The sequence below is a fragment of the Hydractinia symbiolongicarpus genome, chromosome 4 (genome assembly GCF_029227915.1).
Source record: "Hydractinia symbiolongicarpus strain clone_291-10 chromosome 4, HSymV2.1, whole genome shotgun sequence".
NCBI lineage: Eukaryota > Metazoa > Cnidaria > Hydrozoa > Anthoathecata > Hydractiniidae > Hydractinia > Hydractinia symbiolongicarpus.
The window spans coordinates 7,253,182-7,267,897 of record NC_079878.1 but is presented as its reverse complement, the minus strand read 5'-3'; the positions used below and the strand labels follow the sequence as shown (position 1 = coordinate 7,267,897).

General features: G+C 32.4%; 1 protein-coding gene across 3 annotated transcripts; it reads left to right on the top strand.

Moving 5' to 3' along the window:
• Nucleotides 1-2,625: 2,625 nt before the first annotated feature.
• LOC130641024 (uncharacterized) lies at nucleotides 2,626-12,962 on the top strand. 3 transcript variants are annotated; one of them, XM_057447653.1, is made up of 8 exons: nucleotides 2,626-2,853; nucleotides 4,477-4,509; nucleotides 4,945-5,251; nucleotides 6,410-6,605; nucleotides 6,786-7,232; nucleotides 7,350-7,472; nucleotides 8,601-8,871; nucleotides 12,438-12,962. In XM_057447653.1, exons 3-8 carry the CDS (start codon nucleotides 5,213-5,215, stop codon nucleotides 12,811-12,813), a joined length of 1,452 nt encoding a protein of 483 aa, XP_057303636.1. In that variant the 5' UTR covers nucleotides 2,626-2,853; nucleotides 4,477-4,509; nucleotides 4,945-5,212; the 3' UTR covers nucleotides 12,814-12,962. The 3 variants fall into 3 exon arrangements, with proteins under 3 accessions (XP_057303636.1, XP_057303635.1, XP_057303637.1); XM_057447652.1 differs by lacking the exon at nucleotides 4,945-5,251; XM_057447654.1 differs by lacking the exons at nucleotides 4,477-4,509; nucleotides 4,945-5,251.
• The last annotated feature ends 1,754 nt before the right edge of the window (nucleotides 12,963-14,716 follow it).

The following is a 14,716-nucleotide window of genomic DNA, read 5'->3' as shown; positions in this document are numbered from 1 at the left end:
CCTAGTACATGCCCTCATGGCTACCACTAATAAAATGAGAACAAAAGTAAGGATATTAAGGTTTGTATTCGTCCTTTTTTAGTTTTGTAATTTTGTGCTTCAGTGTATATATAAAAAAATAAAAGAAAGGATATTAAGGAGAATTAAGGAGACAAATTGACATATTTTAAGAATATTTTACTGCGAAAGATAATAATAAAAAAATAAAAGAATAAGAACAATTAAAGAGAAAACCAATTTTACTTCTCTATCTTCAATTTTACATACTTCGTTTTATGACAAGAAAATTATACATATTATACATATTATACATATAAACTGTGCCCTGAAAGATTGAAAATATAGGATTTAAGGTAACAGAAAAACATGTCTTTTTCACATGTGTTGCACAATCCATGAACAGATTTCTAAAAAAGTTAAGATCAGAAAATTTAAGAAATTAGGAGATTTTCTTTTTCGAAGATTATTTGAGGAATATAAGGAGAAGTGGTCACTCTCTTTATCTACCACTGACAATGATGATGAAGTGACAAAACAGCTGGCTGTTGTGATATAACTTGTCTAATGACGGCTGATTAATTATTATAGAGGTTATAACCCTCCGAAGATTCTGCATAATAGCAAAACCCACCCATTTAACGAAGATTCGTTTAAAAAATACATTGACCATTAAACAGGACGGGTAAAACAGTGGTATAGCACATAACACTAAAAAAACAACATAAAAACACAACAAACAAAACAATTAGGCAATTCAAACTGAATTAATAGGCGCACGTAAAATAAATAAAAAACAATGCTTTAGTTGCAAAAATTAATGACTTTTAAACGTAATCGAAGCAAGACAAGTGGTTTAGCAGGAATATTAAGAATAAAAGTTGGTGCAAGAGTAATGCTCACAGTTTATATTGGTTTGAAGGAGAGGCTTATTTACGGACAGTTAGGATAAACAAAATTTAGTTGATTTTCAGGGTGTGAAAAACATTTATGTAAAATTTAATGATACCCTACTAGGTTTTAAAAAAGGGACAATGATAACTTCGCAAGGTAGAATAATTATGTTTCACTTCAAATAGTCGAAGCCAGCAAAAATATAAATCCAATAAAGATTTCTCCTCTGTGACATGTTTTTTTATAAGCATAACGTTTATAAGCATATAAATTTAACAACAACACCTGACCCTTGCAATGACCAAATTCTATATTAGCAGCGAGCTGTTTCGATAAGGTTCGAGATACGTATACTACCGGGTTTTTGAAGAATAGCCTGTTTTTTATAGCTATATGTTGCACATCTAAATGGTAATACGTTGCGGTGAAGTCATTAGCGAATGTAACAGGTCCAGAAGGAGATGTCCCTGTTATTCGTTTACCATGTGTTTCACAATCACGTTGTTTGGAAATTTTAAATCGAATCATACATCGAACGAAAATGTGACTTTTTTTAACAATGATGTAGCGTGCTATACCTTTATGAGAAATTCGGGAAAACTACATTTATTTTAAAATTTTAAAGAATCACTGGGGAAACTACTTTTCTTTTTATGAAGTTTAATTTTTAAAGATAGAAAAATAAATCGACTCGTCTGTGATTTGTTTCTTGCCTGTGATTTGTCTGTGATTATCTGTACTTGTCTGTAACTAGTCTGTAACTCGTCTGTACGTTGTCTGTAAGTTGTCTGTAATTGTCTGTCATTCGTTGTAGTTTTAGAACAGATCGATAAACAAAGAAAAACTTTGAGACTATTTTTGTTCAGTTTTGCTATCTCAAAATCACTTTCAGTACAATTCATTGCGCATAATCATTTGAAGTTTTTTTTTCAAGACTAGCAAATTAAAAAAAGCACCTGTTATCTTTCAAGATGTTTTGTTACAAAAATAACACAAGAAAAAATTCATAATAAAGTTGAATCACCTAATCCTCATTTTTTGAAAGTGAGACTTATTTTTAAAATTCTATTACTACATTTATAACGTTGAAACATTATTTTATCCTGATAAAGATATTTATTTCAAAATGCGATAAAAAAAAATTACTCTTAGACAATCACAGCAGGCACAGTTTAGCGTTTCCTTGCTTCCTTTATTCAGAATGCGTTTGTTTACATCCCTACGTCATACAAGTTAGTATCATACCGAACAGAACGTTTCAACCCACACTGTCATGGCGGTGACCGTAGGACTACATTCATCTTTATTATCTCCAGAACCAAAGCTTACAAATATAAAACAGTTTATCTTCACAATGAACTTTTTAAGCACAACTTGTTATCAATCGTTAGTTCTCCTTTAAGTCATGGAAAAAAAATAAGAACATTGATGCTCGTAGAAATTGTTCTCATTCTTATAAGAATAAGAAGGTGTCGTTTATTGGAAATTATGACTTTTAGATCTTGCTTTGTTTAGATTTTTGCTTTGTCATTTTTTAATTTTCACGAAGATAGCCAACATGATATTATTTTGCTACAGCTTTCTTATTCGTAGTGTCAGACGTAAAGCTGTTTTACCGCGCCTCGTTTGAAAGGATGCTGCTTTGTTCTCCTCCCCTGATTTAATTTTTTTCTTCATTGTTTATCTGGACTCTTTGTTCTGTGACTCCGCTGGTGGTTCACTACCAGTTCTCTGGCATTTTGTTTTAACTAGACGTTAAATCCACGTGACATAAATAATTTATTTTTCATGTCTTTTCAGGCCACCAAAATTACCAATTACTTTCCCACATAAGCATTTTTAGTTTTTCTGAGAATTCTTTTACTTCATTGTTTTGAATCAACTCGTTGATGTACAAAAACTTTAAAAGCGATCTGAAGTTCATTTATGAGCAGCGCGCAACATGGCTTATCATGGAATCGGGTAAACGTTATATATTTTATTAATATTTTTTTTGTGTGTAAATAGATTAAATGGGGAAAATATAATAAAAAATAAAGAAAACTGTCTGGATAGGGACTTATAAGTATTATTGTTTTTTGTTAAAATCTACAAGAAAAAAATCGCCACTTAAATTTTTTCTGAATCAGGAAAATAAAAAATTGTTCCGAACGCACTGATGTGTGTGCATGATGCTGTTTATAGATAGGAATTATAAAAAAATCACACTCAACATTTATATTATCCAATCATTTAAAGTTTACATAATATTAGAATTATTGAAAAATCAAAACTTTCTCCCATACTTCTGCAAGTACTTGTACAAGCAGTTGCGTTCTAATAAATGTTGCGCGCTCATTTTAAAAATAATTTGCGAACAAGAAGACGTTGTTTTAATTCTGGCGCCATCGCTGGCAGTAAAAGTGAAGACAACTCAGTACAAAAAAGGAAAGCAACGAAAAAGCTTTTGGGTGCGACCATGGTTATTACATAGACAAACGAAAGGGGCTTGCAGTAGCAATATTTGAAGTTTACACTTTCCTTGAGTGTACATAGTTTCTATATCAAGCAAACTCATCGAAATCATTCTACCAAACAATGGTTCTTGGGTTTTGCTTTCATTAGGACTCAGGTTTAGGTTTGCAACTGCGGAAGACGTCTGAAGAGGCTAATCCAATCGCTCTAAGGCTTTTAACATAACTCTGTCTGCAACAGATACATCTTGATCTTTCTTGACACCAGATGACTTTTTTAGTTTATGGTTGAACGCTGGCGTAGGAGTTTCAGAATCCCCATTCGGATCTTCCTATATCTTACTAAATATAATCTCTCATATAATATTAGAAAAATACTGAATGATGCTTACAAGTCCGTTCAAGAGATTAGCGTCCTGTTGTTATATTACTGTGCCATTGGACAGCTTTTACTCGCGTTCTGTGTAGTTTCTGATGAAATACCACTTTGTAGATAACATATACACAAAGTGGAGAAAAACAAAAAAAAACATTCTGTAAAGCGTTCGAAAATTCGAAAGTGGTATTAACGTTGGAAAAAAATGAAACCGATCAGCTGCAATTTATCAAACGAGATAAAGATTGTAACTTGTACCAAGGAAATTATTTCAAAATACCAGTAAGTTCAAGATAGCGGGACAGATCTCAGCTAGCGAGACCGTAAATGCTGATGGGATCAAAGTTTTCCTTCGAGATAGCGTGATATTAGAGATAGCCCAAGTTTAGCGTACTTCAATTTATTTCCCAGATATCGATACAGAAAAATAAGTGGATTCCTTATTTAAATTCTTTCAATAAAGCAGCATGAGGATCAAATCATTCAAAAAACGAATCAGCCTTGAAGCAACATTCAGCCTAAAGCAAGTACATAAAAAGGAAAAGGGCAGATAAAAGTTAGATACAATTTATGAGAACTTCCTTTACCTTTGATTTGCGCATTAGCCTAACTAAGCATGGAAATACTTAATTTTAGTCAAAGAAGCAAGGAATCCTCCTGTCTGTAAAGTATACAAAGTTAGGCGACATAAAGCCTTAGCCAAACTTTTTGTGCTGCTATAATGTTTGTGTTTAACACCTCTTTTTTGTTTTTTAGAACGCAAATGGAGGTGATGACACATCAACCAGCGTGAGTTAAAAAATGCTTATACACGTTTTTTTTAATAAGATTCTCAAAATTATAACAAAAATGGTCAATATTCTTATCTATTTTTCGAACAGAAGACCTATTGGTTTTAACCTAAAATCTCCGTTTTTTATTCAAAGCATACTCTCCTTCAGCGTGTTACAAATGTCTCAAATGAAATTCCGGGTAAATTATGTTCACAGCGGTGGAGTGCACATGGCCACTAATAACTGAATGTTGATGTCTATTTTATAAAAAAATTCTCGATGAAGTAATGATTTTACAAAACCAATCCAAAAAAATTAGTTTTTTTACACCGGAGAAAAAATAAAAGATTTTTGCACTATAGTATCGAAAATAAGTAAAAATTGCACTTGTTTCTCGTTTGAAGTTAAATATGCAGTTTGAATTGAATTTTTAATTCTTTTTTTGTGACAGCCTCACTGAAACATTCGCACCACAACCTTTAATAACTTACCCTGAACGCGAGTCAAGAACATCAGGTGGTCTTTTCTCCATGCTTGGTGCATGCATCGTGTTTATATTAGTCATCATATTCTTCTTCCCGTTCGGTTGTATTGGTTTCATGTTCTATCCATGTTGCAGTCTGAAAGGAAGAGGAAAGTTTTTAGGAATATTGCGATCGTGTTTCCAACAGTGTTGCTGTTGATGTGATTGCGTTTCACCTTTAACACTTTACCAAGCTATGTTGCGATATGAAGAAGATCCGTTAATGTCTTCACAGGTTTGTGGCAAGCAATTTTGCATTTATGCTTTTAAATAATATGTTTTCACAAAATTGAAGTGTTTTCCCATGTTCGATACCATTAAAATGGGAAGGTGTAGTGTTAGGAATTGGTGATAATTACAGGGAAATAGGATAATTCAAGAGAGAAAAGATATAAGAGATAGTTTGTCATACCACATCCATCCACACTTTTACAGTAGAATCTCTCTAAAGCGTACATCATTGGTGCAAAAAAGGTGTCCGTCTTATAGAGTTGTCCGCTTTTTAAAGATTGTATCCAAAAATCACTTTCAGAGCAAAATTTTGCCAAAAAACATGACTTCTTTGGTTTATTTACGTTTTCTCTTTGTTCTATTCCTTTCAAATCAAGGAAATGGACATACAATTTGATGAATTGAACTTGTATTATTCTTTATATTTGGAAATTCTCCACTTTTTTCGTAACTGATGACAGCATGTCTTGACTTTCCTCGTCAATTATAGGGCTGCGATAAGTTTTCTTCATGCGTCCGCTTTACACAGAGCTTTTACAAGAGAAAATGTGATTTGGTGCGAGAAAAAGTGTCCGTTTAAAAGTGTCCGTCCTATAACAGTCCGTCTTATAGAGATTTTCTTGTGAGAGTTTGACCTGAAATCAGTTCGTTCCAAGGAATAGTGTACGTTATATAGAGGTGTCCGCTTTAGACAATGTTTTAGAGTGATCCCACTGTAATCATGACGGTCGTGTATAAACAGTATAGTAATGTAAAAGTAGATTTACTTCGTGCACAGGTAACATATTGCTCGGAAACAAGTTGGGTTAGGGCCATGGTTACCCATTTACAGTAGAGAATGCACACACGGATGTGCCATGACAAACAATCATCTACATATACCTGCAATCCATATGTGTTATCTGCATGCGAAATTTACATATTGTCGAACGTAGTGTTATGGGTTTGTCTGCGGCTCCCAGTGCTCGCTGCCAGGCGATATGTTAGTGATGTACAAAGTAGCTCTACGTCTATATGACTTGTTAAAGATTATGTTTTAAGGATAAAGTACATTATGATATTCAGAAAGTTATAGCTAGCAATGTAGCTATAGCTGATGGTTTTGCTTCACAATAGACTTAATAAATTGTCTAAACCAACATTTATTATTTCTTTATTGCAGGACCTTATAACATCTGTGAGAAAAAACAAATTCATGATTGCCATCTTAGAAACGCTGACTACGCAACTTCCAAGCTTTTTTTTCACTTTTTTACCATCTGGTAGTTTGAGAGAGAAATTTGGGAAACTATTGCCGTCTTCAAGTGTATTGGCTTCTGATTATGATATTATGCTCATTCCCGATGCAGTGACTGTGGGTATGTCTTTCATATACATAATATATTATACTCTTACGAACGAATAATTACCTAACAGGTTAATGTGATTAAAATTACAGGTTTTAGTTTTAACCTTGTGTAAACGTGTGGAATTTTTATGATAGAGTTTCAAGATTCCAGATCGTTCTTATTTATTGTATTAATTTTTCTTATCTTTAGGTAAAAATGGAGTATCAGGTGAATCTCCGTCACCAGTTTTTCGTGCCCTACGAGCGCCAGAAGAACATTCTGAGGGATACCTGTGGTTAAAGTTGGAAGATAAATACCTTTTGCAATGGGAGAAACATTGTTTGCGGCGGCATATTGACGGTGAAGGGTGCAGTTTATTATCCAGTACAAATATTCACGAAGTTATCTCTCATGTTTTAAGTAATTCAAAGGAAATTACGTCAGCAGTGGAACAACGGTATTGCGCGTTAGGGAAAGATACAAGAGTGACGTTGGAACGATCGGGTCCGGCGATGACGTTAAAAGTCGGTACTTTGACAAAGAATAAATTAATGCTCTGTGGGTGTACGTGCAGTTCAGAAGTAAGAGAAAGGTTGCTGTTTCATGCTGATTTTACACTGGCACTTCATTGTTCGTACTGGCCATCAGAGGCAATGGGTATGCTATTTATTTCTAAAAGCAGTTAGGAAGATATGAAATAATTCGTATACAATGACTACAGACCAAAATACTTGTTTCGAGATGTTTTTTTGGGTAAGTTAAACAAATATTTAGACTTTTTCGACAACAATCGAAGACGGAATTGGCCTCCTCAGGAAGCAGTAGAGACAATTCGCCGATTAGGCATTCATGTCGTACCAAAGCAATCGACCAACGAGCTGGTGAAGCTAACATTAGGTGAGTAGAATGTAGTAAAGCAATCCTGAAGTTAAAGGTGATAGAGAATTATCTTAAAAATGATTTACTAAGTACTCTTAATTTTTTTTAAAATTGCCCATTAAGCATTCGATTTAACTTTCGAACGACTTAAATTTAAAAACTTCAATCAAAACAAAACCAAATATAATTAAAATGTTTTCGGATAACGAAAGAGACTTACGCATATGTGAACAAAAGTCTACATATAAACAAAACCTGACGTAAGAAAAGTTTTCCTACGTAACATTCTCCCTAACATAAAAATTTATGAAAATAACGATGGATACATGGAAAAAATAAAAAAAATATTGTCGACAAATAGGAAAATGTTGAACTTTATTGTAATATTTTCAGGGATTTATTTGCACATAACCGCAATAAACCCTGATTTTTTAAATTCACTTTCGATCTGTAAAATATTTGTGATATTTATAATTAGTCAGCCTAACCGCACCAGCTCTCCTCATGTGTCAAGCCTCTTAAGGGGTATTTCATTTATTTCACAATTAATTCATTAAAGGCATGTTTGTCAAGATACAGTGAAAGTACACCTTGCTATGTCACGTGACCTTGAAAACAAGAGGGCGGAATAAGCAGGAAAATAACACATGGTTAGTTAGTTTTGCAGACTCACCCAAGCACCCTTAGTGGCAGTTTTGCAAAATATAATTAAATATGTTTTGTTATATTAGAACTATATTGTCTTGTAAATTTTACCGTATTCAGACTGCATATTACCTAGTCTTTTTTCCTACTATGCTACCTAATCTGATTACTACACTTGTATCTCATATACGAAGGTTATATGTAGAGTTAATAACTCAAGTTATTTTTAATTGAATACAATGAATGAGATAATAGTTATTATGCATAAAGTTAAACAAGTGACTTTATCTTTATTTAAGACAATTAAGGCGGAAACATTTACAAACTAATTTTTTAGTGTATCCGTTAAGACAATATTTCACTCAGCTGCGCTCCGTGAAATATTACTTGACATTGAGTGAAAAAAATCGATTTTCAACGAATAAGCATGAATTATCTGCTTATTATTATCCTATTATATTATGCAAAAAAGGTAAACAATTGACTTTATCTTACTCATAGAGCAAGCAGAGTATACAACATATGGAAGAAGTCCAGGTCTGGAATGGAGATATTCATTCAGTCAAGCTGAAATTATTTTGTCTGATCACATGCCGCATCAGGCTCGAACAGCATACCTTGCTTTCAAAGCTATAAATAAACGCCATTTGAATCGAAAAGGACGACCAATGGGAAGTTATGTGCTAAAGTGCATCTTGTTTTCAGTGGTGGAAAAGAAAAGAATTGAATTCTGGGATGGAAACAATGAAGAAATCACTACAGAAGTACTAATGTAAGGATTATTGGAGGTTTTATTACATATGTTACAAATATTTATTTTCAAAAGGATCTGCGGTCATAAAAGCTGTAGCAATAACAAGTGCTTCAAAAATTCGTTTCAAACGCATTTAAAAATAAAGCAAGCGAATTTGTTTAAAATTGGAATCACTGACAATGTTAAACATCGCGGAGAAAAAGTATCTGGACCACCAAAAAATAAGAAGCCGAATAAGAAACTTATATTTGTATAAAAAAATTATATTTAGACAAAAATTAAGAAAATTTTAGAACCAAAACCAAGTTTCTTATAAGAAGGTGTTGGTTAATTAAGGGAATTAATTTTCGCGTGAACTAATTTTCGTCAGAGGTTTACAGAAAATAAAATTTAATTTCCTTTTTTATTTTGCGAGAAATAAAATAATTTCACATATATACTAAGTAGTTCTTGGTGAATCAGAAGAAAAAGCTACTGTAAATCAAAAAAATCCAAATTTTGCGAGAATTAATGTCCGTAAATTTTTCGAACAGCGAGTTTACAAATAATTTTCGCGTAAATAAATTTCGCAAAATTGAAAAAAAAACTCGCGCATTTCTTGAAAATTAATAGACCTGTTTCAATATCGCCTTTTCATGTTCAGCCGTGGTAGCAAAAAATCAAAACATTGCATGAAAACGAGGTTATTTTAGATAAAGTTCAGGACGGCAAGTTGTTTACTAGCTGTTCTGACCTTAGTTATCGACAAATGTTGGTTTTATAATTTTCAACTGCCATATTGAAAGAATCGTAGTAAATAAAAGTGTATTGAGGGTATTAGTAGTGGTAGTGTGACAAAAATTATGAATATTTATTAATGTTAAGTGTATATTTATAACAACTTTAATGTTAAGTAGCTAGCTATAGTTAGCCAACAAACGTCTTGTTTCTTACTCCTCCAAAAAGTTTATATTTTATACTGTAAGGTCTAAAATGTTTACCTAGTTTACTGTAAATTCATATAGCTTATAGAATTATAATTTATATATATTAAAATTGTATTGGCTGTAATATTTTCCTACAAATGTTACCCAGCTTTTCATCCTAGCCAGATATTATAGGTAAATTGTTATAGCTAGCTATGTACACAGAGATGATGTGCTACTCAGCTTTATATCGTTATTATTGTCACACTCTCCTGCTAATATGTTTTACCCATTCCATTAAATATACGTTTATGATAAACACTAGTCGACAAAGTCCGCGGAAAAATCCACTGAGGCAGAATAAAAATGAAAAAGAAGGGTCATTTGAATTTTGATGACGTCAGCAACCCATCCATAAAAAAATTTAGAACTTATTTTCACGTTGCTATTGTGTAGACCTTAAGCGCTGATCAAGAAAACGTATAAGATCATATGTGTTGGGCGAACAACTAAGGACATATAACAGTCTAAAAATTTTGCTGACGCCAGCACAGACCAGTGAAACCACAAACATTTTTTTTTGAAATTTATATACCTGTTGCTTTTATCGTATAGATCTTGAAACGGTGATCAAGAAAATGTATCTTTGACAAACGGTTGCTGAGATATTGAGGTTTAAAGGTTTTCTGATGACGTCATCAACCCGGGTATTCCGAAACGGATTCGGAGACCCAGATTTGGGAAACTTATCCAAATTGGTCCTAGGTAGTCCCTAGTTACCCACGTGGTGAAAAATCAATGATGTCACCACCTCTTTCCAAGTTATTTGGCCTCAAAGTTTTAAATGCATTGTAATGGCTTCAGTAATCTTAATATACTTTTCTTTAACGTCAATATTATTTTAACATTAAAGTTTGGTCAATTACGGAACAAATATATAGGTAATGTGTTATAGACTTTACCAAAGAAAATTATGAAGAATATAATCCACTTTGCAAAAGTCACACGCAGAGACACGGAAGCTCCGTATTTTTATAAGAGACTAACCCAATGTACTCAGTAATCACAAATTGTTTATTTTTTCGGTTTGTCTTTTCAGATTCATATTAGTGTTGTCGGTTTATCATTCCTTGAAAAATATTTAGTAGGTGTAGTATTGCTCTCTTCTCTAAGAAAATAAATTCAAGGTTCTTAAAATTGTTCTTATTCTTGTTGGAATTAACTTAAATTAAGATTAACTTAAATGAAGATTAGGCCTCCATGAACTATTTTGATAATGACAGTGTTAAACTTGTAAGGCCATATTGTCTGAGTTTTCCTTTAAAAATAAAACAAAGCCATTTAGTAGTTATAAGGCCGTCGGTATATATTTAAAGCTTTCTTAACTTTCTTAGGCGTTCTGGTTAAGTTATTGGGGCAAATCGATTAAATACTAAACATATCTAAGGGAAGCATTGGAACAACATGTGACTTGAAACAAATCGTGGCAAATTTAATCATGCACAATTCTCCATTAAAAAAGCCTATTTATTATTATTTGATTAAAGTACGTAGTTTTGTTTATAACAAATCTATTTCTCTTCTACAGTAGAGTACTTAAATTTGGAAACTTAAGAAGTATAATACAGAAAAGTTTTTATGTTAATTCTATCAGATTTGTCTAAGAAGAGAAACCTTTAAAAATTATTCTTACATAAGTTGTTTATCTTTGTCTTTAGGTACAAAGAAATGGCAATACCCATAGGTATGCCTGTCAAGGAATAACAATCTTGCAATACTTATAGAAATACTACTTATTGACAGAACAATTTCTGAATTAAAAAACAACAACGGTTTTCTGTAGCTGTAACTGTAACATTTTTACAGACCATAATTTTTAAATAATCAAGGCTCAAGGGTACTTACGAGTAAGCATGCTTTTACCTTGGGTGATTGCATTGCTGGTATTGCAATTTGTCGAGTATATAACACAAAGACTATTTAGCGAAGTATCACCAACCCAACATGCCCAAATAATGTTATTTACAGATGTTATATTATAAAGTGTGTATATATGCCAACAACATTGGTTAAAGCTTCAACTAGCTAGCCAGTAAAGCTAATGCTAGCTAGTGCTAGTGTAGCTAAATATAAAATTTAAGCCAACCAACCTTAGCTAGCTGAACACTAGACAAAATACAAACCAACAACTTTAATACGCCCAATGGGTAAAAAATAAATTCCAATTATCAAAAGTTCATAGTTTGCCAATTTGACAAGTTAATTTGAGAAATAGTAAAGGTAACTAAACTATATGTGCATTACTTTGCTGACAAATTAAATTTGTCTCTAAACTAACCTCGTTTTAATCTTAGTATGCCTATTACGGCTGTATATTTTGCGGAATGAAAAAGGATATTGAAATAGCGCTATTCCTGCGAAAATTAATCAACTACCTTTTACTGGTTTTATGACTTATAGAGTTCACTGCATTTTTCTTGCTTCCATTTTGTGAAATGTAAAATGTAATAAGCAATTATTTTAAAGTGTAAAGCCAATTAAAAACAGTACCTTGAGACAAATAGTCGTTATCTCGTGTTAAATTCCACGGTCAAATAGCCTGTCATACATATACAGGCAGGCAGATAGACAGCGATTATTATAATATTGTTTGTTTTTTTTACATTTTTATTTACCCAGGGATATGTTGAATCTTTTAAAAATGTACTTCGAACAACAAAGATGTCCAAATTATTGGCTTCCACGTCAATGCTTATTTGCTGGCTCGTTAACCGGAAGCGATATTATCAGAAAAGAGCGATTACTCGCTGAAATATTAGAATCACCGAAGGAATACATAGCTGATCAGTGGTTAGAGTACACAAGATGTCTACGAGTCAATTGTTGTTATTGTGGTTCAACTGGATGGATTCCTCAATTTATCGAATCCGGTGAAGTAGGTGATATGCCAATGGAGCATGCAAATTTTTGTTGCTCGTGCAACTATAAATATAAGGATCGTGGCCCACTTTGCGGTGATGTTTGTGACGCAGGACAAGATTTGATGGTGTACTAAATATTTCACAGTCTAAACAATTTAGGATTAAAATAGGCTTGGAAGACTAAAAGACAAACCAATGCCAAAACCTTTATAGTTTCTTGTGGCAGAAGACATTTTTGTCGACCTGATAAAGTTGACTAGATTTTTACTGTGTTATAGGGGTCTATAGGAGTACAGAACATTAGGGGTGGACATAAATTGAGTGTGGAGTGGATATTTTGAGGAAAAGCATTCATGGTTGCTTTTTTCAGTTAAGTGACAGCTAGCAATGCAACATTGTTTTGGATTCTTTTTTTCGAGTAATTTACATTCCGATTTAATGGGACTGAATAGGAATGAATGAGTTGAATATATCGCTTACCTCAATAAATAATAAAACGAGAATTGAATCGGTTGTTGAAAAAAAATTGAATTGGAATGAGGGATCGATTATTTAGTGCTCTAGAGTATTTTTACAGGCGTTTTACTTTCTTTTTTTTTTAAAGAGAACCTGGTTACAGAAATCATGTAATTAAAGGATGATTTTAAGCGACATATGTTTTTCTCTTGTTTTTATGCATAAGAATTTGTTTTTTCACAATAATAAAACACTATTTCATAAACATTTTATTGTCATTTTTCAATTCAACTCTTTTCTTTTTATTTCATTAAATTAGAAACAATTTCATGTTGATTCCAATCGTTGAAATCGTTCAAGCGTCAACAAAAGTTGTTTAAGATGCTTGAGGCGAAAAATTTGGAAACAACTTAATTTTTTAAGACAATATTAGACTCAGCTGCGCCTCGTGAGATATTACTTGACATCAAGTGAGAAAATTTGATTTTTAACAAATGATTTTAGAAACTCCATTTACAAGTTTTATTAACAAATAGGCTCTGAAGTTACATTACAAAAACATTTTTCTTTTGCAGTTTTCATAACCACTTATCGATGACAGGAAGAGTTTGGAATCAACTGTCTTGTAATTTTCTTTGCATGGATCAGCATTTGTCGATATGGTAATCAAGGATCACTTTCATGTGACCAAGCCCTAAATGTACTTCTGAATGGTATAGTCACGAAAATATGTTTTAAACAAAAAAAACTATAAAAATTTTTATTTACATTTTTTAGACTTTTACTTTAATCCTTGGTGATCTATATTTCTAACAGACCAAATTCTTAACCAACATTTAAGCAGCAGGAAATCATTTTTATCAATTTTATTTTTTGTTAACTAAGATATTTTTTGTCCAATTTTCGTTTCTTCCTTTCTACGATGCATTAACAATGTAAATGCGCCAAAATTAGAGGATACAAAGATAGTTAGTTTTCATATTTTCAAAGATAGTTTTCATATTGAATGACACTTTTGCATATATGACAGGTATTACTCATTTTTATTTCAAGCATTGTTTGCTTTGAGAAAAAACTTTTCAGTATTTTCAAAAAAAAAAGTTTAAAAAAGCGACCATGTTGGTAAAACCTAGTCAGTCAAAAGTGACTTAACTTTGTTTAAGTGACTAATTGTTTTACCGATTAAAAACTTTTTGCTGATTTTTTCATTCACGTCAATCCGAAAATTTTTTTACACAAATGATGTTTGCTTATTAAGCGGCTATTGAACAGCGGCTATTTTTTTTTTATCCAGTGAAATTCTTTCTCTCGGCCTGTAAAAAATTATTCCTTCTGATTTGAGAAGGAAAGTGGCTGGCCTACAAAACACATAAAGAGGTATATTAAAAAAATCAGTAAATTTCTTAAATTACACATATATGAAGCGGACACCAGTCTAAGGCTGGATTTAATAAAGAAACTCTACTATACAGCCTTTCTCAATATAGATCATTATTTGAGATCTTCTATAAAGTATCCGAATTATTACTTTAATGTTCAATTAATGAAAACATTACTTCTACACGTTGTTGTCTTTCTTTA

Bases quoted from the DNA above. Each gene is read 5' to 3' on its own strand.
- LOC130641024 (XM_057447652.1), top strand. From the start codon at position 2,818: ATGAGCAGCGCGCAACATGGCTTATCATGGAATCGG. The intron at 2,854-4,476 runs GTAAACGTTATA...TTTGTTTTTTAG, and splicing joins ATGGCTTATCATGGAATCGG to AACGCAAATGGAGGTGATGA. The intron at 6,606-6,785 runs GTATGTCTTTCA...TCTTATCTTTAG, and splicing joins TCCCGATGCAGTGACTGTGG to GTAAAAATGGAGTATCAGGT.